This window comes from Dipteris shenzhenensis, chromosome 28 (genome assembly GCF_047967505.1).
Source record: "Dipteris shenzhenensis isolate YYH24624 ecotype China chromosome 28, Dip_SZ_1.0, whole genome shotgun sequence".
NCBI lineage: Eukaryota > Viridiplantae > Streptophyta > Polypodiopsida > Gleicheniales > Dipteridaceae > Dipteris > Dipteris shenzhenensis.
This window is the reverse complement of record NC_141623.1, coordinates 26,751,178-26,775,959: the sequence shown is the minus strand read 5'-3', so window position 1 is coordinate 26,775,959 and position 24,782 is coordinate 26,751,178. Positions and strand designations below refer to the sequence as shown.

At 44.2% G+C, this 24,782-nt stretch overlaps 1 protein-coding gene across 1 annotated transcript in view; it reads right to left on the bottom strand.

Annotated features, from left to right (window-relative positions):
- LOC147883388 (catalytics) overlaps positions 1 to 24,782 on the bottom strand; it is a 139,079-nt gene that overhangs the window by 57,346 nt on the left and 56,951 nt on the right. Inside the window, exon 5 of the mRNA XM_087399647.1 lies at positions 13,380 to 13,458. Within this exon, the coding sequence (XP_087255773.1) occupies positions 13,380 to 13,458 (79 nt within the window). The remainder of the gene's footprint in view (positions 1 to 13,379; positions 13,459 to 24,782) is intronic.

Genomic DNA, 24,782 nt, shown 5'->3' with positions numbered 1-24,782 from the left:
TTTGGCAGACTCTTTCCTAGCTCTGCCAAAGTCTTCTTCAGTTAATTGTATCACATTTCTTAGTGTTTAGTTTACTCTAGTCGGAGCTTCAACTTCTGAGCCAGTTGCCCCGTCTTTTTACATTTCTGCTATGTTGCTGACCTATTAGTGAGCTGCTGCTCCACAAAAAAATTTAAAATACACAGGGCATTCTGTACTGATATCTTCTTTAGTGTAGAATGGCCTTTTACTGATAACAGTATGCTGATTATCAGAAATAGGAGGTTTAAGACTAACCTGCTTTGACAGGTTCAACTTTGTCACCCTCTACTGGCTGGCTGTGGGGGATTTTGCATTTGTGATGCTTCATTGGGTATCGTAATAGGGGTGGACCACAGCTTGATCATAAGTAAACCCTTCGGTAAAGTTTGGATTGCTTCTTTCGCCTCACCCATAGTATATCCTGCATTGAATAAATCTATGACAAGTATACAGAGACCTGATCTTGCATGGGGCTCATCATCAGCTGTGTTTCCCAAACTGTGACTTTCACTGGTGTACTAGGTACAGAAGCAAGAGTATGCTGTTGCTCAAACTAAACTGCAGAACGCCACTCCCATATATAGTACGGCCTCAATATAACAACCTTTTCAAAGCAAAGCGAAGTACTTAAGTCATCACCCACAAAGAAAGATCCAATCAAGATCTTGCGAAGATCTTGCAAACTACAAGGCACAAAGGTATGGGTAGTAGAGGAGCTCACAAGGGACAACTCAAGAATAAGTGTACAAAACTCAAAAGGTTCGCAAGGCAAGACAAGCTAAAATAATGGCAATTTATCAAGAAGGCAGGATTATCATCTAGAAGTTTCAAACTCCTTGATCGATGGCAACCGCCACCCCCCACCCCCCCCGCCTAAGGTCCTTCAGGTTTTCTTCTTCTTTTTTACCTTTTTCCTAGCACTCAAATCGTACTAGCAGAAGTTGGGGCCTTCCCTATATAGTTCGATGCAGCCTTTCCTATGGTCACTTATCTCCACAGAGTTAGGGACTTTGGTACCACGACATCCAAAAGGTACAGAGTGCCATGGCTAGGCCTGACTTCTCCTATGACATTGGAGGCAGAGGGGAATCAGAGGAGCTAGTATGCTCGGACATGCAAATGGTTTGCAAGCTTGGGACTACAGCTGCCACTGTTTCAGTATAGCCTTTTGAGGTTCCATCCATTCCGCTCGCTTACTAGAAGGTTTGGCCCATTCAGAGACTTTCTTGCACACCCTCATTAGCAACACGTGGTTGTTTTCCTCCTTGAGGCCCAGAGACATAGAGATCAGCTCGTACGAGCGTAGAGGAGAGCACCGGAGGGACTATTACAGCCCATTCAAAAGGCAATCACAGACTTTGTCTTCGGCGGCCCAAGTCAAGGGACTACATGTAGTATAGAGCCAAAGTGCACGCCTCAACAAAGTTGACCTCATGTAGGCACTCGCATGAGGACCTGAAAGATATCTCCTTTCTACTCTTTGATGCAGGGAGACAGACCATGGGAGCGACAATACAACTTATCAGAGGATGGGCTTCCTCTTGGAGGCTACAGAGAGGAGGGAGGGACCTGGACAGTCTAGACATGTTGATCGACAACAGCAATCAATCACTGATTTTCTTCCTCGAAATGTCAGCACTCACCAAATCCGGAGCCAATGTCACACAAGCAGCCTGACCGATGGAGTTAATCCCACAAACAGCATACACAGGTCCACTCACTCGGATGGATAGATGATGTGGCGGCCAACAACCAATGGCATCCCATCATTTCCCTTTACATTTTCGGTTCTCTCTCCCAATGAATGCACAGGTTTTTTTTTTTTTTCTTGCTTTAGACACCATCCTTGGGGTATGCGCACTCGTTTTTGGCCCCACCCCTTAGCTTTCACTGAATCTGGTTTTTTTCCAATCTCATAGACCTTCAGTCTTTCGTAGGTAGACGTTAATAAACTTTCTTTCTTCTTTCTCATTGTCTTAAGTGTTTATGACATTGTCATAACGAGGAGCTAATGCAACAGGCCAAGCAACACATCCTTTGAAATAAATGACCTTGGCCATATGCATTTACTATTTGGAATTGAGGTCTGAAGAGACCAAGACAAAATGCTCATATTCCAAACCAAGTATGCCAACAAAATCCTCAAACGGTTTAGGATGGAGGATTGTAAACCGATCAATACACCGATCAATCCAAGTGAGAGATTGTCAAAAGATCACCATAGTCTTGAAGTAGATGGCAACTTATATATAGACAACTTGTTGGTAGCCTAGCATATCTGCCAACCACTAAACCGGTCATAGCCTATCCAGTAGTCAGAACAGTATCCAAACATACGGCTATTTCGATAGAAAGCCATTCAAAGCAGCCAAGAGAATATCCAGGTATGTCAAGGGAACCTTGATTCATGGAATTGAGTAACAAGAAGCAATGATCTGAAGCTGTCAAGGTTTAGTAATAGTGATTGGGCAAGATGCTCTAATGACAGAAGGTCTACTTTTCAATATTGCTTCACATTAGATCTGGCCTGACATCATAGAGTCTTTATCCTCCACGAAAGCTGAATATAGAGCATCCACAAATGCAGCCTATGAGGCTATCTAATTCAGGAGGATCTTAAATGATATGGGATTTATTCAAAATATCTAACCCCATGATTGACCGATAATCAAAGCTCTTTTAAATTGCCCAAGGATCCTCTATTTCATGCTCGAACAAAGCACGTTGAGGTCCAACATCACTTTATACATGAAAATATACTCAGCAATGAAATTGAGCTCAGTTTATCTACTGTCCAATAGAAGATGAGGTGGCTGATATCCTAACCAACCTCTCGATAGAATTAAGCAAGAGAAGTTTTCCAATTGGGTGGCCGTCGAGCCTAATCCATTCATCAAGGAGAAGGAAAGAGTAAACTATGGACTTAGTTCACTATGGGTAATTTTGGATTAGGATTAATAAAAGGTCAAAATAGTGGTAGGTAGACCTTAGGTGCTGGGATAGGACATCCATGACATTATGTCATGGACATGGGTTAGGCTTTTTAAAGGCGCCACATGATGTGGCAAGGCCCCACATGCATCCATCATGGATGAAGCAAATCGTTGCCGCATGGCACCATTATTTTGGTCTATCTCGTGTGGCATTGCCATGTGTTAAACATACATTCACTCGCAATCTCACTTACTCTAGGGCCGCCAATTAGATGCAAGTATTGCATCTAGGACATATGTTTGGTGTATTCTGATTGAGTACATTGTGTCAGTATGCCACATAGGATGCAGCTGGAGCTGAAGCCATTGCTTCTTCCCCATGTAATAATTGATGGCCAATTGATGGCCTTTTCCTGAAGGTCTCGGCTAGGTTGCATGGCTATAGAGTCACATTATGATTCCAACTTTGCCATGTACGAGGTATCAATGGTCCCATACACTCTGAATTTGATAAATGACTTGCCTACGTCACACACATGACATCTCCAGATCCATGGCACTGATCCTCATGTCTATTCTCCCTCTACTAAGTTCCAGACTGTTCCAGTCCAAAGAGAGAAAAAAAAATAAATTAAGAAAGTTAATTAACGTCTTTGAAAGACCAAAGGGTCTAGGAGAGTAAAAATGATCAAATACAATAAAAGCATAAGAGGTGTGTCCTTTGAAGGAGGCATCCACAGGGTCTTTGAAAGACCAAAGCGTCTATCAAAGTGGGTTCTAACCCCACTATCTATAAGTCGCATGGATGATTCTAGAGTTTTGGCGCTTGCGGCCCGAGTCTATATAAGGGGCCCAGAGGTTTAGTTCTCAGGGAGCCGATGGGAGCAAGTTTCGTTCCCAGGTGCTAGGTCTAATCCTAGATTAAGTCGCGGACGTGCACCTGCATCATAGCGTAGCACAAGGCCCAGCAGCAAATCCCAGGCTTCACAGCGCCACTTGGTGGTATGGGACACCAGGCTGGTTAGGATCTGGTTGGGAGTTCGTGCCAGTAGCTCAGCTCGTCGCTCGGAGGGAACATCTCCTAATTCGGGATCACATCCCGTAGATGTCATGGTTGGGTGGTGAGCAACCTGCTCAGTTTCCTCACGTTGTGTGTGTTCTTGTGTTTGCTTGCAGATCAGAGGTTTCAAGAGTGCTGGGACGTGTCAGTTGGTATCACAGCCAACTCCTGAGATAGGAACTTCTGTTGCGAAAATTTTGGACGATTCTTTCTCCAGGTATGCCCTAATTTCAAAATTCGTGCTCAAACCCTGCAAGTCCTTGTTTGATTCATCGCTTTTGGGCAGTGGTTAAGATTTAGGGAAAGAAGGAAGGAAGAAGAGAGAGAGGGTGAAATCGAGGCTGCTAAGTGGGGTTAGGTGAGAGAGAGTGTGAGGTGTAGCTAGGAGAGAGTGGAGAGGATTGTAGGAGAGGCATGAGAGGGGCTGCTAGGCAAGCGAAGGGTTGAGGGGAACCCCAAGGGATTCCGTGTATGGTCAGGGCTGTGCAGTGATCAGGTGACGCATGTAGGAGAGTGTAGAGGGGTGCACCATAGGCTGGAGCAGGATTGCGGCTAGGCTGCTGTTCGGGGAGGCTGGATGCTAAAAAAGCACCAACCCTCCAAGTTTGAGAGGGTGGGCATGCTAAAAAAGCCATCAACCCTCCAAGCTTGGGAGGGTGGGCTTTTTTAGAATGCATAGCTTTCTAAAAGCTGTACCTTCTACTTTATAGCCTGGCGAAACCATAGTTCTGCCTCAGCTTATGCTAGTGCGCACAAGAAGACCCCTCCACACCCCTGGCAGATTTCGTCACCTAGGTACGGCTTGCAGCAGACTTCCGTACAGCACAGCCAGCAGCGGGACCAGCAGCGCGAGTCTCAGGGTTCACTGACTCGAGCTAATCGTCAGCTTTGTACCTCTTTTATCGGCCAGCCTCTCTTCTCTTTCGTCACCTCCTCTCACGACAGTTTTTTCCTCTACTCCACTCTCCTTCAAGCTCCGATCCCACCTGTCACTTCTCTAAGTTCACTCCCTTCATCAGATCAGGTTTCAGATATGGCTGATTCTGTAAACCCTGAGCTCGCAATGGGAGACCAGGATATCTCCTACCATGCGGAGGATGACCAGCGTCTCTACGATGATCTGATTACGAAAAAAGCCTTCAGTGAATTCACCACTGCTCTTGATGGAAAGTTTGAGCAGGTTAACACGAATCAAACGGGGTTGACACAGCAACTCCAAGGGATTCAAACTACACTCACACTTTTGACTAGTACTGTTCAAGTGCTCATGCATGTGGATGCCATGGCTTCTGTGTTAGGTCCGAACATCACTCCAGATCCTTTTCTCGGAGACCAGAAGTCTCGTACCAAGGAGGTTGTTGACACTTGGTTGCACAAGTGGCAAGTACACTTCCAGTTTCACCCTTATCCAGATGACAAGAAAATACAACTTGCAGCCGGGTTTATGTCAGGAAAGGCTTTATTGTGGTGGAAGGAACTCCAACCCAAGCCTGCAACATGGATAGAATTCGAAGGGGTCTTCAGAAAAGAGTTTCTGAAGGAGGAAGATTACGATATCGTAGGCAAGCTCAAAGCCCTCGATATGTCCAAGCTGAATTTGACTTTTGAGGTTTATCTTCAGAGGTTTCGGGATTTGCAGACCAGAGCTACAAAGATGGATCCAGTGACCTCGATAGGTTTCTTTGTGGATGGTTTGCCTAACTCCTACAAGTTACAGATCAAGAACAACAAGTGTACCACGTTGCAAGAGGCCATGAATTACGCGCGTATTTATGATGATACCATGGCCAATGCAAAGGGAACCACAGTTGCCGACACGGGTGGGAAGAACAAGCGGAAGTTCTTCCAGTCTACCACTGGTACCGGGGAGACGAAGTCTTTAGACAACGCCTCCAAGAAATATTTGAGAAGACCTCTAACTCGTTCGTACCCTTGCCACTCAACCCGAGAGTCAAGCCTGCCTAGCTCTAAGCCTCCCCAGGCTACCTGAGCTAGTCTTGTGTACCCAGTACACGTCGGATACCAATCCGTGCACATGACATATGGGCTACGCTAAGATGCAGGCGCGCGTCCGTGACTCAATCCAGAATCAGACCTAGCACCTGGGAACGAAACTTGCTCCCATCGGCTCCTTGAGAACTGAACCTCTGGACCCCTTATATAGACTCGGGCCCCAAGCGCCAAAAATAGCGAAGACCTCTAACTGGTTCGTACCCTTACCAGTCAACCCGAGAATCAAGCATGCCTAGCTCTAAGCCTCCCCAGGCTACCTGAGCTAGTCTTGTGTACCCAGTACACATCGGATACCAATCCGTGCACATGACATACTTCCTCTCCTCTAAGAACTCACTCTTAAGTTCGCTAAAAAACCCGGGAATGTCCTCTGGAGGTTTTGTAATGTCTCCCATGTTGCATCCTCCTCAACACGATCTTTCCACTTGATCTTGTATTCCGTGATAGTTCTATTACGGATCTGTCTTTCACGAAATTCAAGAATACACTCAAGTTCGTGTGGAATAAAAGTCAAATCTGCAACTTCTATTATTTCTTGAGGAGAAACAAGTTGATCATCCGCACCCAATACTTCTTTCAGTCTACTGACATGAAAGACTGGATGTACTTTAACATCAGGAGGCAATTCTAGTCGATATGCAACTAGTCCAATTCTTTTAATAACCTTAAACGGACCACAGTATCTGGGGGATAACTTTGGAACCAAACCAGTACTTAGGCTCTTGGATTCCTTGGGAATTCGCAAATATACCACGGTTCCTTCAGAGAACTCTCTAGGTGAACGATGTCTATTAGCATAAAATTTGTCCCGATCTTGGGCACTTGTAATAGACTCCTTGGCAAACTACAACATTTCCTGCATATCTAGCAAGAAGGTCTTTGCAGCATCATTTTGGATTCCCTTTAACCCAACCATAACTGGTGACTTAGGTTGAAACCCGTACATAAGCATAAAAGGACTGTAACTAGTACTCGAATGCTTTGCACTGTTATAAGCAAATTCTATCATAGGTAGATAATCTTCCCATGAAGACTGTCTCTTAGAAACATATGCTCGAAGCATATCTTCAACCAATAGCTAAAGAGGGAAGGACGTTGCTTCTTCTGCGAGGAGCGGGGCCACACTAAGAATGATTATCCTAAGCGCAAGAACCAGAAGCAAGCGCCGGGACCGAAGCTCCAGGCAGGTCCGGGTACCAAAGCCAAGGGAGCTAATCAAGTTTCGATGACAGGTATTTCTGTAAATGTCATTACCTGGCCACTTTCTTATAATTGCACTTTTAATACTTTGTTATTTGGTTCCCACGATCTTTTTCGAGTTTATGGAGAAGTTAGGGACCAAAGAATTCACATTCTCTTTGACCCGAGCAGCTCTCACAACTTTGTTAATTACAAACTTGTGCAGAAGATGGGGCTGTCCATGATAGCTAGCGATCACACCTATGAGGTGCAGCTTCTAGTTGGGAAGCACTTTTGGGATCGCAAGATAAAAGCCCTTTCTGTCCGGATTCAAGAATACACAGCGGCTCTTACATGCTATGTCATGCACTTGGAGCATGTGGACTTGTTAATCGGAAGAGAGTGGTTTAAAACGCATGATATTCGGATTGGATGGAAAGACCATACTCTTTCTTTTTTGGATAAGGACACCCAATTTTCTATTCAGTGTGATAACATTCCCTCTTCTCAGGAACCTATTGTATCTGCAATGCAGCTTCGGAATATATATTAAACACTTCTCATTATGATGTCTATCAGTGTGTTTTGATTCCGCTTTCTTCATTTGTTGTCTCTGTTAATAACAAGAATGATTTAAGTGTGTTTGAACACCGTGAATTGAGAACGTTGTTAGATGATTTCATGGATGTATTCCTTGCTCAACTGCCGGAAGGTTTATCTCCAGAACGGGCAGTAGATCATCGCATAGACGTAGTACCTGGGGCTCAACCTATTAGTATTCCACCTTATAGGATGAGCCAGCTTGAGGAGGATGAGTTAGCTACAAGATTATTTGAATATGGGCTATATTCGCCCAAGTAAATCACCTTGGGGAGCACCTTTCCTCTTAAGAAAGAAGAAAGATTCTACATGGAGAATGTGTATAGATTATAAACGATTGAATAAAGTGACAATTAAGAATCGATACCCTCTACCTCGTTCCGATGATCTAATAGACCGTTTGGCCAGAGCGAAGTATTTCACTAAGATTGATTTGCGAACGGGTTATCACCAAATCCGTATCTATGCTAAACACATAGATAGAACCGCATTCCGAACTAGGTATGGCCACTACGAGTTTCTTGTATTAGCTTTTGGTTTGACCAATGCTCCTGCCACCTTCCAGCAAATGATGAACGATTCGTTCCAAGATTTTCTGGGCAAATTCGTTGTAGTGTTCTTAGATGACATCTTGGTATATAGCCGAACGCTAGAGGATCACATAGGACACCTCCGGATTGTCTTAGTTATTCTAAGACAGCATAAGCTCTATGCCAAGATGAATAAATGTGACTTTTTTATGAAGGAGATCATTTACTTAGGACACAAGATTTCTTCTGAAGTTATTAGCATTTATCTGGATCGTATCCAGAAGGTTTTAGAATGGCCTATCCCTCAGACTGTGAAACAACTTCGTTCTTTCCTAGGATTTACGGTATTTCTACGGAAGTCTGTGCATGATTATTCACACATCACGGCACCCCTGACTAACATATTGAAAGGTCGTGGACGCAGGTCTACCCAACCGATCTCTTGGAATGATGCATTGAACAAGGCTTTTGAAACCTTGAAGTTAACTATCAAGGAAGCACCCGTTCTTGCATTACCCGATCCTACCCGGCCTTATGTTTTAGAGGCCGATGCGAGTGATTTTGCGATTAGGGCAGCTCTATTCCAAGAGGGCAGACCTGTAGCTTTTGAGAGTAAGAAGCTAGACGACACCCAATATCGTTGGCCTAGACTAGAAAAAGAACTCTATGCAGTAGTGTATGCCCTTAAGGTTTGGAGACACTACTTGTATGGTTCAAAGTTTCTTGTACTGACCGATCATCAGTCAATCAAGTATGTGTGTGATGGGTCTGACTTGAGGGGACGGAAAGCTAGATGGATAGAACTAATGCAAGATTTTGATTATTGCAAGGGTTCGTTAAATAGTGTGGTGGATGCCTTAAGTCGAGTCAAGTTTGTAAATGCTATGTCATTTACGGAAATATCCTCAGATCTATTTCAATCCTTCATAGGGCTTTGTGCAATTGATAGTCATTTCAGTTCTTATTGGCAGAAAGTCCAGGATGCGAGTCCAGGATGCGAGCTCCATGGTTGACCAAGACTCAGGGATTGTGCCCCCTATGGTACAAGTGGCGGGAGGTCAGTGGATGATTAGGAACGGCTTGCTGTTCCGGAATGGAAAGATTTGTGTGCCAAATGTTCTGGAACTTCAATCCAAGATTCTCTGGGAGTGTCATGATGCTCCTAGTGCTGGACATCCGGGTCTACATCGGACTCTGTCTCTTGTGAAGCATACCTTTTATTGGCCTAAAATGCCTGCATTTATTGAAAACTATGTGGTAGGTTCCCGGGTTTGTCAGGTTACTAAGGCAGAACGCCTTAGAAGCACGGGTTTATTACAGCCATTGCAGATTCCATGTAATAAATGGGAAAGTATTTCCATGGATTTTATTACTGGTTTGCCTCGAACGCGCAAGGGTCATGACTCCATTTGGGTCATAGTCGACCGTCTGACAAAAATGGCTAGATTCTTACCTAATAGAACAACTATTTCAGCTGTTCAGCTGGCTCATGAGTTTGTGGACCACTTGTTTAAGCTGTATGGTTTACCCTCTGACATAGTCAGTGATAGGGACTCAAAGTTTACAAGTAACTTTTGGACACTTAATTTTGAGAAGTTAGAAACTACTCTAAGTATGAGTTCCTCAGATCATGCACAATCCGATGGCAATACAGAGAAGGTCAACCAATTGGTTGAAGATATGCTTTGAGCATATGTTTCTAAGAGACAGTCTTCATGGGAAGATTATCTACCTATGATAGAATTTGCTTATAACAGTGTAAAGCATTCGAGTACTAGTTACAGTCCTTTTATGCTTATGTACGGGTTTCAACCTAAGTCACCAGTTATGGTTGGGTTAAAGGGAATCCAAAATGATGCTGCAAAGACCTTCCTGCTAGATATGCAGGAAATGTTGCAGTTTGCCAAGGAGTCTATTACAAGTGCCCAAGATCGGGACAGATTTTATGCTAATAGACATCGTTCACCTAGAGAGTTCTCTGAAGGAACCATGGTATATTTGCGAATTCCCAAGGAATCCAAGAGCCTAAGTACTGGTTTGGTTCCGAAGTTATCCCCCAGATATTGTGGTCCGTTCAAGGTTATTAAAAGAATTGGACCAGTTGCATATCGACTAGAATTGCCTCCTAATGTTAAAGTACATCCAGTCTTTCATGTCAGTAGACTAAAAGAAGTATTGGGTGCAGATGATCAACTTGTTTCTCCTCAAGAAATAATAGAAGTTGCAGATTTGACTTTTATTCCACACGAACCTGAGTGTATTCTTGAATTTCGTGAAAGACAGATTCGTAATAGAACTATCACGGAATACAAGATCAAGTGGAAAGATCGTGTTGAGGAGGATGCAACATGGGAGACATTACAAAACCTCCAAAGGACATTCCCGGGTTTTTTAGCGAACTCAAGAGTGAGTTCTTAGAGGAGAGGAAGTATGTCATGTGCACGGATTGGTATCCAAGACTAGCTCAGGTAGCCTGGGGAGGCTTAGAGCTAGGCAGGCTTGATTCTTGGGTTGACTGGCAAGGGTACAAACCAATTAGAGGTCTTCGCTATTTTTGGCGCTTGGGGCCTGAGTCTATATAAGGGGTCCAGAGGTTCAGTTCTCAAGGAGCCGATGGGAGCAAGTCTCGTTCCCAGGTGCTAGGTCTAATCCTGGATTGAGTCGCGGACGCGCGCCTGCATCTTAGCGTAGCCCAAGGCCCAGCAGTAGATCCCAGGCTTCACAGCGCCACTTGGTGGTATGTAACACCAGGCTGGTTAGGATCTGGTTGGGAGTTCGTGCCAGTAGCTCAGCTTGTGGCTCGGAGGAGACATCTCCTGATTCGCGATCACATCCCGTAGATGTCATGGTTGGGTGGTGAGCAGCCTGCTCAGTTTCCTCACATTGTGTGTGTTCTTGTGTTTGCTTGCAGATCAGAGGTTTCAGGAGTGCTGGGACGTGTCATGCATGTGCTCTTGTCAACCTCTGCATCATGTGTGGTCTCTGAGTACTTGGCTCCACCACTACTTGATGTCTCTTCCTGCTAATCCATATTGTTCTAGCTCAACCACTACTTGCTGTCTCCGCCTCCACATATTGTTCCTGTCTCTCAGTACTTGGCTCCACCACTACTTGCTGTCTCCTCATCCACACCACTATGTCCTAGGGCTGACTCGAAAGCATAAAAGTCGGTGACATGTCATTGCGCACAGTCAACCTCCTGTGACACTGTCACCTCCTAAAACCTAATCTACTGCAGTAAAGTCTCTTTGTGTCGCCACATCCCCATCAAATAGAGGCCAACACAAACATGATCATGAAAGTGGATCAACCGAGAGAGTGGCCCAAAACCGTGTACCTCCTAAAAGAGACAAGTGGTACCACCCTCAGATCTTATAGTATGCTAGGTTGTGCATAGGAAGTGCTCCTTGTCTCTACCTCTGCTAGTGTACATTGCCTACATATCCTCTGCTCCCTAAGCGTGCATGTGGCTCTCCCTGACTCAATCCTTAACTAATGGGACGAGACCCATATATGTATGATGGCAATCCTCGATGTGTATAAGATCCCTCTGCCGTCTAGATACTAAGGTTTGATAATCACCCTGCCCTCTGATACTCTCATGAAATGGTCATGATAGAACGGAATCTTGATGGGGAACTCCAGGTCCCCCTCCAAGTCCGCAATGTGTAGAGCTGAAGTAGGTCCCTGCAAAACACCTCTAGGGCCTCTAGATGTCTCTCTAGGCTTGCCGTTGTGAGACTATGCCATCCACGTACAGCAGCATCTGTGTCATTAGATCATCAAGCAAGGATCCCTCCCTCCTAGGCGGTCAATAACAGTCGTGATCTGATCACTATAAAGCCCAAGAGTGTCAGTGAAAGAAGGCATCCTTGCTTCACTCCGATCGTGCTCTCAATCCACTCTGACAAGCCTCTAGGGGCATGTACTCTCCCTTTAAATAACTCATATAGACTCATCACCCCCCAAATCATGTCTCCTTGGACCTGCAACTCTTGGAGTCTCCTAATCATTCGTACTTGTGGGACTATGCCAAACGCCTTCCGAAAGTCTACAAAGCAAAGCATAGACTTTCTTTGATTTCAATCTCGTGTCCTCGATGACCCCCCCTAGGTTAAAGATCTGGTCAAGAGTGGAATGCTGCCTCTGGAAGACAGGCTTTGAGAAAAGCATGTCCCAATAGATCTTGGGGAATTAGATAGGCAATGTTCTTGGCCCTTGTACAGTCTTGGGTAAGCAACACTACTTGTGGGATGGGGTGGAGCTGGAAAGCTCCCCATGTACAACAGAGACGAACCCAAGACAAAAGCCCAGGGCGGGGTCTGAAAGGGCAACAGAAAATGCCATTTTCTGTCGCAATTTTAGAGTTTGGCGCTGATCTTTGGCGATCCCGTGAGGCTGTGAGTTATCCTTGGCATTCCTTGCATTTTGCAAAGAATACCACATCGACGTGGTCTGCGTAGATAAGCATTAGCAAAGTGTACCAGCAATCTGCACATCCTTTCTTGTATTCTCATCCACTCTTCCAAATCATCAATAAAGAGGCCAAAAAGTTTTGGTGAGAGGAGACAGCCTTGCTTAACCCCTATATCACTGCTTATTATAGCTTTTCCCTTGGATCATGATCCATCTACTAGCGAGAAGAAAGGAGGAGAACAAAGAAATTCTATGTCTAGAGAGTAAAAGCACACATAAGGCATTTTGTAGAGATCCTAAGAACTTGGAGTTGCCTTGCAAACTCCTCCACTTTTCAAGTTTAAAAAAATGATAGACAACATTTAGTTTTGAATCCATTGGACAGAATTGCAGTTCTTTAAAAAGTTTTTGAGACTGATAATTGTTACATGAAATGAACGGTCATCATTTTAAGCTTCATAGCTAAACTATCCACTTCCCAATCCTACCTAAGCATTGAGCGTAGAAGTGAAAACAAATCTTCCACAAAGAAATTTAATCCATATTACTTGCACTAGATCTACACAGAAATTTGATCCGTGCTACTTGCATTAGATCCAATCGGCTTGAAACTTTGGTACAACTCACCTTTATACTTACAAACCAATCATTTAAAAGCTTTGCAACCTCTTCATTCTCGAACGACTCTACCTCCATGACATGGCACCTACACATGAATGTTGAGAGACCCTGACTTCAGCTTATGCCATGACCCAAGTGCAAGGTCACAGAAATCAAAACTAGTAAGTCATAGCTTTCAAGAAATGCACTATTTAACAACATAAAAATTGTCGCTGCCTTCAAATCAGATACATCACAGCAGTTGCAGACTCTTTAAGCTGCTATCATGAGCAGCCATGTGTCCAAGAATATCATTGTGGGAAGACCAGCCAATAGATAACAGGTCTGTCAAGGTCTCCTACTGTCACATATTCAGCTCCACAGATGACAGAGGAAGGCACATCTAAACCCATGAGCATCCCAATAGGAGTCACTTCAGACACAAACCAAAAAGGTGGAGTTGTATCCACATACCAATCTAGGTGATTTAACCCCAAAAAAACATCAAAATCATTTAACAATACTTTAACAGGGCTAGAATATATCAGACCTTGCAAGTCGAGAAATTTTCTTCAAAGGTTAAAAAAAGGCACACAAAGGTGGGGAGGGAGAGGTGATGGTGGAGGGTTGGACTCAGTTATCATCTTAAAGTGACCCAAATGGCACATAAGATGCAGTATAAGACTATGTAAAATGCAAAAAGGGACAGTTGAGTGCTCCTCCCAAACACTAGAAACAAGGTATAAAGTTCAAAAGTAGAAGTGAAGTGTGGTCTCAAAGCTCTAACACCTCGATCGTCATAGCTTGGAAAAACTATGAATCACAGCTCTAATACCAATTGAAACCCAAAACTACTTGATCAACGTCGATTACTACCTGTTTAAGCTGGTTGTGTAGTAAATCATTTGCTCTCAAGTCACACACACACTCTCTCTCTCTCTCTCACACACAGCACTAGGGCCCAAGACAAATAATCGGGCTGGACTTCCCCGAAGGCCTTTATTACTTGAAAGATTCTGAATACACAGAATTCAGCGTAGAGCTTTTGTTACAAGAATTCCAAAAACGTGAAGAGTTTTAGAAGAGCTCAAAGCTCATTGATTAGGCAACATGCCATTTGTCAAAATAATCAACTAAACTATAGTTACATGCCACAAATGGCAAAACACTCTAGGGTCTTCGTAGCCCCTGGGTCACACAGACACCTCCTAGCTGCACATAGAGCTCCAAGGCGCTTGGGTTCTCAACCCCGCTTGGTACCTACAATTAATAAACTAAAGCGCACAACCATGGCACCCATTAAAGGTTAGCGCCTTGCGTGTAAATAATGATCTATAGACTAATCCTAGTCAATGTGGGCGTCCCTACCAAGCAAACATGTTAACAAAACATAGAACACAATTCTTGGTCGATCGAGGTCAGCCCTCTTGGTCGTGATTAAGGGGCGTGACTATCAATCAGAGCGCCTTAATTATGGCCAAGTCTCTCCAACCGAAGTTGGCACACCTTGGTTAACGAGGTTAACCTTCTTGGCGTGAGCCAAGTTTCGTTGACCGAAGTCAACAACCTCTGACCGAAGTTAGTGCTTTAGTTCCTTGGTTAACCATCTTGGCCGAAGCTAGATATTCCTAACTGGGGTTAGGCTTACTTAACCGAGGTTAAGTATCTTTGACCAAAGTCAAGACTTTGACCAAATGAAAGTAACTCTTTCAACATAATTAAATAAATGAAGAACTCGTTAATTATGATCAATAAATAGTCAATTTATGCTTTGACTATGGAATATTTACAACTTGGTGACAATGTTGGTCAGGCTTTTGTTATCCCCAATGATGTATATGGCAACAGCATTGGTGCAATCTGCGAACAAAATGGAGAGCAAGAGTGAGTGAGAAAATGTAAGTGTACTTAATAGAATGAGTAGAACGAATGAGTACAAAGAAAGAGTGAGGGGTTTTGTTAAGTGACAAAACCCTATCCTACCTACTAACCATAGTTAGGGATTGGATTGTGGTTAGGGGAAAAACCTCAATGAGGAAAAAGTGCCCCTAGCCTACTTATTATAATATATTGGCCACTGCCTAGAATATGATATTAGATCTAACACTCCCTTGCATTGCCAATGTGGTGTTACAAGGTAGTGATCAATCACCAAAAGGAGATAAGTTTAGGGCACTGCGAAATGCCTCAAACTTCTCACGTGGAAGTGCTTTGGTGAAGATGTCTGTAACATTGTCATGTGTTGACACATAGATCATACTGATTTCCCTTGCATGCAACTTCTCTCTAACATAATGATAATGAACCACCTTAATGTGCATGCAACTTCTCTCTAACATAATGATAATGAACGTTAATGTGCTTCGTGCGAGCATGAAACACACGATTCTTTGCCACTAATATAGCACTCTGACTATCAGTCAGAATTAGAGAAGGACCCTTTAATAAGAGACAAAGATCAGGGAACAAGCGACGCAGCCAAACACATTCAACTGCTGCTGTAAAAGCTGCCCTGTACTCAGCTTCACATGAGGAAGTAACCACTGTAGATTGCTTCTTGCTCAGCCAAAAAATGCAAGCTTTACCCAAAAAGAAACAATTACCACTAGTGGACTGCCTGGTATAATAGTCTCCAACCCAATCTGAATCACTGTAACCATGCATCTGCAAGTCACCCCCCCTGGGAAACATCAAGCCATACGACTTTGTGCCTTGCAAATCACGGAAGATGCATTCTACAGCTTGCCAATGTGTTGTCTTTGGGCTGTGCATATACCTACTCACCTGAGATACTGCATACTGAATATCGGGCCTAGTATTGCACAAATAGATGAGGCATCCAACAGCCTGGCTGTACAGTGTGGCATCCACTGATTCACCTGCATCATACATAGTAAGCTTCGGCCCAAGCTCCATGGAAGTTGCTATAGGCTTTTACAATCATGCATGTTGAACCTATCAAAGAGCTTCTGCACATACTTGGATTGAGACATAACGATGCCACGCTTGTCTTGTATAAACTGGATCCCCAAATAAAATTTTAATATGCCCAAATCTGTCATGTCAAATTCAGCTTTCAACTTAGCTTTGAAATCTGCAAATATATCCTCATTTGATCCCGTGAGCAGCATATGTCAGGGAAAAAAAATGTCAGGTCTAGTCAATTAAGCACATATACATTACCAAACTTATATAACAAAAGAGACTAATTAACTAATCATACCTTTAATCAAAAATTGAAATGAACTTCTAAGAAGTAATGAGTAAACCAAAAAAAAAAAGGGGGGGTTAGATAAAGCGAAACAAGCAAATAACCAAATAGATTTAACTAGAAGTTAACGTTGACAAAAGGAAGTGTTGATGCAATAAAACCAACATAAAGAAAATTGACCAAAATATCCCCCCCATCCTTCTTGATGTAGAGCGTGCTTTCCGTGGGACTATTGTGTAATCCCTTACTTGCCAAGAATGCATCTATCTTGTCATACCATGCACATGGGGTTTGTTTCAGCCCATATAAAGCTTTGTTAAGCTTGCGAACCTAAAGTGTATTGCCAAAAAGTTCAAATCCAGGAGGTCGCTTGACATAAACCTCTTCCTGCAAGTCCCCATTAAGGAAAGCTGTTTTTATGTCCAACTGATGGACATTCCACACACAATTTGCAGCCATTGCAATAATTGACCGTATGGTGGTGGTCATCCGGGATGTAGGAGCAAAAGTCTCCTCATAATCTATGCCCTTCTTCTGTGCATAGCCTTTGGCAACCAACCTTGCCTTGTACCTGTCAATAGACCCATCTGGCTGCCTTTTTACCTTGAAAACCCACTTCGTACCAATGGCATGCTTACCTGGTGGCTAATCCACAACATCCCAAGTTTGATTTTTCTCTATGGACTGCAACTCATTGTGCATGGCATGCATCCAATGCACATTATCCTTTGCTTCTTCAAAAGAGTCACGCTCCTCTTCATCAAGAAGAGTCCCTGCATAAGTTGTCTCAACTGAAAGAGCCCCCCCTACGTGCCTTACTGCACTACGAGTTCTACCAGGCAATGGGGCCAAGCCTACTCTCCTTGAGAGTCTGAAGCAACTAATTCGGGACTATTTTGGCTGCATGTATCTCTTGAATTTCTTGCCTGACAACTTCATCCACACCCTGTGGAGGTACAAAATCAGCCAGTGGCTGAATCGGGGCATGTGGATCGGGAGGAGGTTGCTGTAAATTCTGATTTTCAGTGGGGGAACCAAATGCTATAGGAAGCATCCCCTCAAACACATCATCTGAAGAAACTGGAATCTGAAATTTAGCATGTGTATGTGCTGAATTTTCAGAGAATATAACATCTCTACTAACAAGAATCTTGCGTGTAGCAAGATTGTAGAGACGATAGCCATTGCTTTGTGAACTATATCCCACAGAAATGCATTTAAGTGCCTTATCTGACAACTTGTGTCGAAACTCCACAGGCGTGTGGGCATATGCAACACAACCAAAAACTCTGAAATGGTCCACTGAAGGCTTTCAGGCCATATAAAGCTTTGTTCAACTTGGAAACCTGTAGTGCATCGCCAGAAAGTTCAAATCTAGGAGAATGTTTGACATAAACCTCGTCCTGCAAGTCCCCATTAAGGAAAGCTGTTTTTCTATCCAACTGATGGACATTCCAAAAAAAATTTACAACCATGGCAATAACTGACCTTATGGTGGTCATCCAAGATGTAGGAGCAAACGTCTCCTCATAATCTTATGTCCTTCTTTTGTGCATAGCCTTTAGCAACCAGCCTTGCCTTGTACCTGTCAATGGACGCATCTAGCTTCCTTTTCACTATGAAAACCCATTTGGTACCAATGGCATGCTTACTTGGTGGCAAATCCACAACATCCCAAGTCTGATTTTTCTCAATGGACTGCAATTCATTGTGCGTAGCATGCATCCAATGCACATTATCCTTAGCTTCTTCAAAAGAGTCAAGTTCTTCTTCATTAAGAAGACTATCTGCATAAGCTGTCTCAACAGTAAGAGCAACCCCTACGTGCCTTACTGCACTACGAGTCTTGCCAGGCAATGGTGCCTCAAGGCTACTCTCCCTGAGAGTCTGTAGCAACCAATTCGGAATAGTTTTGGCTGCGTGTATCTCTTGAATCTCTTGCCTGACAACTTCATCCACACCCTGTGGAGGTACAAAATCAGCCTGTGGCTGAACCAAATGCTATAGGAAGCATCCCCTCAAAAACATCATCTGAAGAAGCTGGAATAGTAAAATCAATAGGTGTATGTGCTGAATTCTCTGAAAATATAACATCTCTACTCACAAAAATCTTGCGTGAAGCAAGATTGTAGAGACGATAGCCTTTGCTTTGTGAACTATACCCAACAAAAATGCATTTAAGTGCCTTATCTGACAACTTATGTCGAAACTCCACAAGCACGTGGGCATATGCAACACAACCAAAAACTCTGAAGTGATCCACTAAAGGCTTTCTCCCATGCCATGCCTCATAGGGAGTGATTGTCTTCAAAGCCTTTGTGGGAGCTCAATTCAAAACATAATTTGCAGACATGAGGCCTTCGAGCCAAAATCTATGAGGTAACTTTTTACTAGTAAGCATGCATCTATCCATCTCCATAAGAGTGCGATTCTTGCGCTCAGCTTTGCAATTTTGCTGAGGTGTAAGCCTCACTGTAAGCTGATGCGTGATGGCTTTCTCCTTCAAAAATGCCTCAAACTCATGAGACATATACTCCCCCCCTCTATTTGTGCGAAGTGTCTGCACCTTGAGTCCTGTCTCATTCTCAACCATAGTCACAAAGTGTTTGAAATGCATAAACACTTCTGATTTTGCCTTAAGACCATAGACCCAAGTATAATTGGTGAAGTCATTTATGAATGTAACATAATAGAGATAACCACCAAAAGCAGGTGTCCTCATGGAACCGCAAGCATCACTGTGTATGAGCTGTAATTTTCGAGTAGCTCTTACTGCACCATCCTTCTTACAAGAAAATCTATACATCTTGCCAAGGATGCAACCCTCACATGCATGAGGAGGAGGTGACTCCAAAGGACGCAATGCATCAACCATAGCATGCTTCTGAAGTGTCATTAAGTTGCCATAGCTCATGTGCCCATCATGCCATAACTCCGCATTCTGCATTGCAACAGTGGGAGTGCTCACTGAAAGTGCAAGATCGGATCTTTTCTCATATATGTCAAGCTGAAAACAAAGTGTCAGACAACATCAAAGCATAGTCATTCTCTTTGTCTCTAACTGCACACTTAGCATCATCGAATATAACCTGAAATCTTCCTCTATTGAGAGAGGACACTGAATGAACAAGAAAGAGATGTAGAGGAAAGATGGTTCACTGATCTGTCCCGAAATGATTGCCTTGGGATCTGTGCCTAAGTCTTCCTAAGAAGATGCGAAAAGCAGCAGGGAAAGTTCCTCCTGTAGCCTGCACTGGTCCAAAGCAGCTCTAGAAGCCACCACGCAGCCAAAAACATGTGCACAAAGGTCCAGCATAGCAAAAGACAACCCCAGGCACCTACTAGAGACAGCTGAACACGTCCGTACGAACGTCCGTACAATCCATACGAAAATTTTCCAAAAGTTCAAAAATGACTTTTGACACTTCCTAGAAGTGCGTACTAGCCTTGGAAAAGTCAAAACAGGGTTAAAACGGCTAAAAACATGCTTGAAACAGCTCAAACAGCTCAAAAACTGCACAAGAATAACTGAAAACGTCCAACACCTCTGGGAGAGTGAGAGGAGAGAGATGGAAGGTGGGGGAAGGGCATGCATACACATGCATGACAAATGGCATCTCCTCCTTGCCATTTGCCCCTTCATTAAAGTCCTAACCCCCATACCAAGGACAACGTTGGTTGTCCTTGGGCCCAACTTTTAGACCCCTCTTTTAAAGCCTTTGCCTTGCCCCTAGGACCTAGTGGTGCACCTAGACTTTGCCCTTAAGAACTTCTAGGAAGTGTGCACTTCCTCAAGCCAGTCCCTCACAGCCAAACCATTATAACACTTAACCATGGTTAACCTTGGGTTAAGCGTAGGTTGAGTTACGAAGATACTTTATATCACTTTTCACGTCCTCGTGACATACCCTCCTCTTAAAACAGCAAACTACCTAGGTTGCTGCTGAAAAAGGCAAAAATAGCCCTTACCAGAATATACATCATCTGTAAAATACAACCTGCAATGATAATATGGGCTAGGAGAGCTCAAGAGTCCATCCATACATGAATGCATCCTCTATGTCAGGTGAGACAATCGATGCCACCAAGCGATCTCTAGATATATGAGCAGTCTGAATCAAGGAAGGGGAGGTGCTACCCTCCTCTTTAGCACCAGGCAATGCTCCAGATCTCTGCTCTGCTGAACCTGTAGGAGCTTGTACCGTAGTTGCCGCAAGCTGAAACGCGTCGAGGTAGAGCTGCAAAATCTGAGGTGGGTCTGCCAGGTCACCCTCCTCCATCCACCTCGCATCCAGTGCAGGATAATTCCTGAACTTCACTAGGTAGCGACGGAAAACTCTACCTTTCACTTTTCTTCCATATGTGCCAAAATCTATTCCGGAACCAAGATTTCATCCAACTCTTCCACCTCGGGCTGATCCTCATGCAGCAGGTCAACAGGCACATCACCCTGGAAAGGCTTCAATAAACTCACATGAAAGGCATTGTGTATGGTCCAAGTGGCAGGTAGCTTCAGCCTATAAGCTACATCATTAATGCGTACAAAAATCTGAAAAGGACCATAATACCGCATCTTTGGCTTTGTGTACACTTCGTCTTGCCTTTCATCTTCCTGAGTCGTGCTTTTTGAAAATGCAGCAGCACCCAATTGCCCTCTTTCAAGAGCAACTCACGGCGATGCTTATCGGCTGCCCGTTTGTGCTTCTCTTGGCTTTTCTGGAGGGCTGTTTTGACCTTATGGTAAGCAACATCCAAACTTTCCACAAATCTGTCCGCTTCAAAAATCTTCTCTTCCATATGCAGAATGGGAGGTACCTTCCGTTCTCCTGCCACAATTTCAAAGGGGGCTTTCCCCGTGGATGAGTGTACAGTGTTGTTGTACGCGAATTCAAGAAGTGGCAAAATTTACTCCCATTTCGATTGCTCATCCGAATCATAGCATTTGAGAAGATCAAGGGCAGTGGAATTGGCTTCTTCGGACTGCCCATCAGATTCAAGATGGAAAGAGGATGAGAAATTCAGCGTGTTACCCATATTCTCAAAGATACCTCTCCAAAAAAGACTTATCATCCACGGGTCTCTATCACTGACAATTGATTGAAGCATCGCGTGATGTTTAAACACATGAGACATAAAAAGTCTCGCCATCTGGTCTGCTGTAATTTTCTTTCTGACGGGAATGAAGTGGGCCTACCTGCTGAATCTGCAAATAATGGTCCACATCCCATCATGTCCAGATGGTGTACGAGGAAGATCAAAGATAAAATCCATGGCAATGCTCTGCCAAGGTCGATCGGGAATAGGTAGAGGCTGCAGCAGTCCAGCCGGCTTCTGCCTGTCATATTTCACCTTTTGGCAGGTGATGCATGTCCTTACATATGCCTCGACATCTTTCCTCAATGATGGCCAAAAGAAATAGTGCTCCACAGCTTTGATGGTGGCATCAATGCCTCTGTGTCCTGCATAGGGTGGAGCATGACTCTCTGTCAACACTTTGGGCCTCAAATGTTTCGTGACACACTCTGCCATGCATCATCAGAAATCCCTCTTTGAGAGTATAGTACTCATGCCTCTGTCCATCAACCAACTGATCATAAATCCATGAAAAATCAGCATCATTGGCATATTGATCCTTCATGGCATCAAGCTCATCATGATATGCAATGGTCACTCTTGAAACTTGTGGCTTAACAGACACTGCATCTGGAGTGGGCTTGCGTGACAGTGCATCTACAACAACATTCTTCTTCCCAGGCACATGTACAATCTGAAAATGAAACATAGAAAGAAAATTTGCCTACCTCATATGCTTCTAAGACAACTTTCTCTGAATGAGAAAGTACCGCAGTGATTAATGATCGGTCATAAAAATCAGCACCTTCCAGGTCGAAAGAGCATGTATGACAACCAACATCTCTTTCTCATAGATGCCAAAATTCATTTCAGCATCCTGGAGCACTCTACTCTCGTATGCCACGACTCTTCCATCTTGCGTAAGTACCCCTCCTACGCTGTTCCCACATGCATCTTCTTGGACAGCGAAGGGTTTGTGAAGACCTGGCAAAATAATCACAGGATCTGAGCAGAGTCGCTCCTTTAGTAGGTCAAAAGCTGCAATTTCTTTGGGACCCCATCTGAAAGTGACCCCTTTCTTCTGTAAGGCGTGTAAAGGAGATGCAATCTCTGCAAAATACCGAATGAACCTCCAGCAGTACGAGCACAAGCCTAGAAAGCTACGTACTTCATGGATGTTCTTCAGGTGTGGCCAATTCTTGATGGCCTCTACCTTGGCAAGGTCCATCCTAACTCCATCCTTGGAAACAATGTGCCCGCGAAAATGGATCTCATGCATGAAGAATTCACTTTTCTTGGCATTGACAAGCAGCTTATGCTTCCGTAGCTCCTCGAGAACAATTGCTAGGTGCTTCCTATGTTCAGCCTCATCCTAAGAGAACACAATGATATCATTGAAGAAAGTGCCAACAAAGGTTTGGTGCTCTCTAAAAATCCTGTCCATCATTCTGTTGAAGGTGGCAGGTGCATTAGTTAACCCAAATGGCATGACAAGAAACTCGTACAGACCAAATGTGGTACGAAATGCTGTTTTGTGAACATCCTCTGGCTGAATTCTGATCTGGTGATAACCACTCTTCAGACCAATGCAGCTGAACATTCCAAACCCTTGTAACCTATCCAAAATATCATCTATCCGAGGTATAGGGAATCTGTTCTTAATGGTAATCTTATTGAGGGCTCTATAGTCAAATGCACATCCGCCAGGATCCATCCTTCTTCTGGACCAAGAGCACTGGTGAGCAGTAAGGTGAAGAGCTGGGCTGAATCAGCCCCTTCTCCAGCAGGTCCTTGACCTGGTTCATAATTTCCTCTTGCTGGGCTGCACTGACCCTGTAAGGAGGTCGGTTAGGAGGACTGCTACTAGGGATTATATCTATCGTGTGGTCTTCTGGCCTTGGGAACTTCCGCTTCTTATGTGGGCATTCAAAAGCCCTGTGGCCTTCCTCCTTGCAAATATAACACTTGCTGGCATCATAGAGAATTTGCTTTTCCTCATCAGACCTGTAAAAACGGTGGGGGCATCACTGCTCCCGCATTCTGAACCATTCCAACTATACCCATGTTGGGGTTTGGCATTCCAGGTCCCACTCCCTGCATCTGTGGCATATTCCAAGTATTGCCCATTGTCCCAAGCATTCCTGTTTGCATTCCAGGCTGCATCCCAATGTTTGAGTACATCATATTGGCATTTGCAAGGGGCATTCCACCCATCATAGGTTGCTGGAAATTCTGCATTCCCGGCTGTCCATAAAGCTACCTGGCATTCCGGGTGCCTCTGCGGATGGTGCCACAATTGCCTGAAAATCTGATCCCCCTCCGAAATATCCTAGATGCATCGTGGGCTGAGGAAGGGCTTGCTGTCCCTGATTGACTAAATGGAAGTTATTGGCATTACCCGCTTTCGGTTCAACCCTGCACTGTTCCTCTCTACAAATCCTCTACTTGTCTTCAAGGCATCTAATCCCAGTGCACCACTAGAATTCCCACTGGCAAGGCATACTCAGGCATTCACTTCTGATTTGACACAACTTAGAGGCATTCAGGCATCCAAACCACTGGCAAACTGAGCTCAAGGCAGCCTCAAGGCTATCACATGCATCCACACTGTCCTTAGGCCTTCCATAGGATCACCCTTGCCTTTGGGTGCTTCCTAGAACATGTTGGAGTCCTGAAAGGACTGCACACAACACGCATGCACTGCAAAAAGCCGCAAAGTAAGAAAGAACAAGGAAAAACCGAACCTGTAACCAACTCCCGCTGTCTGTGGCAAAGGGGGCGAGCTCCTTCCTCGCACCTATCCTCTGTCCAGGCTCCTTGCAGGGTACAGGTGTCTTCTAGCAATCAGGAGAAGAGAGAAATGAAGGTAGAGAGCGGAGGGTGAACAAGAAAGAGCTGTAGAGGAAAGATAGTTCACAAATCTGTCCCGAAATGATTGCCTCGGGATCTGTGCATGAGTCCTCCTAAGAGGAGGTGCCAAAAGCAGCAGGGAAAGTTCCTCCACAGCCTGCACTGGTCCAAAACAGCTCTAGAAGCCACAACGCAGCCAAAAACATGTGCACAAAGGTTCAGCACAGCAAAAGACAACCCCGGGCACCTACTGGAGGCAGTTGAACACGTCCGTACGCATTCCGTACAGCCCGTAT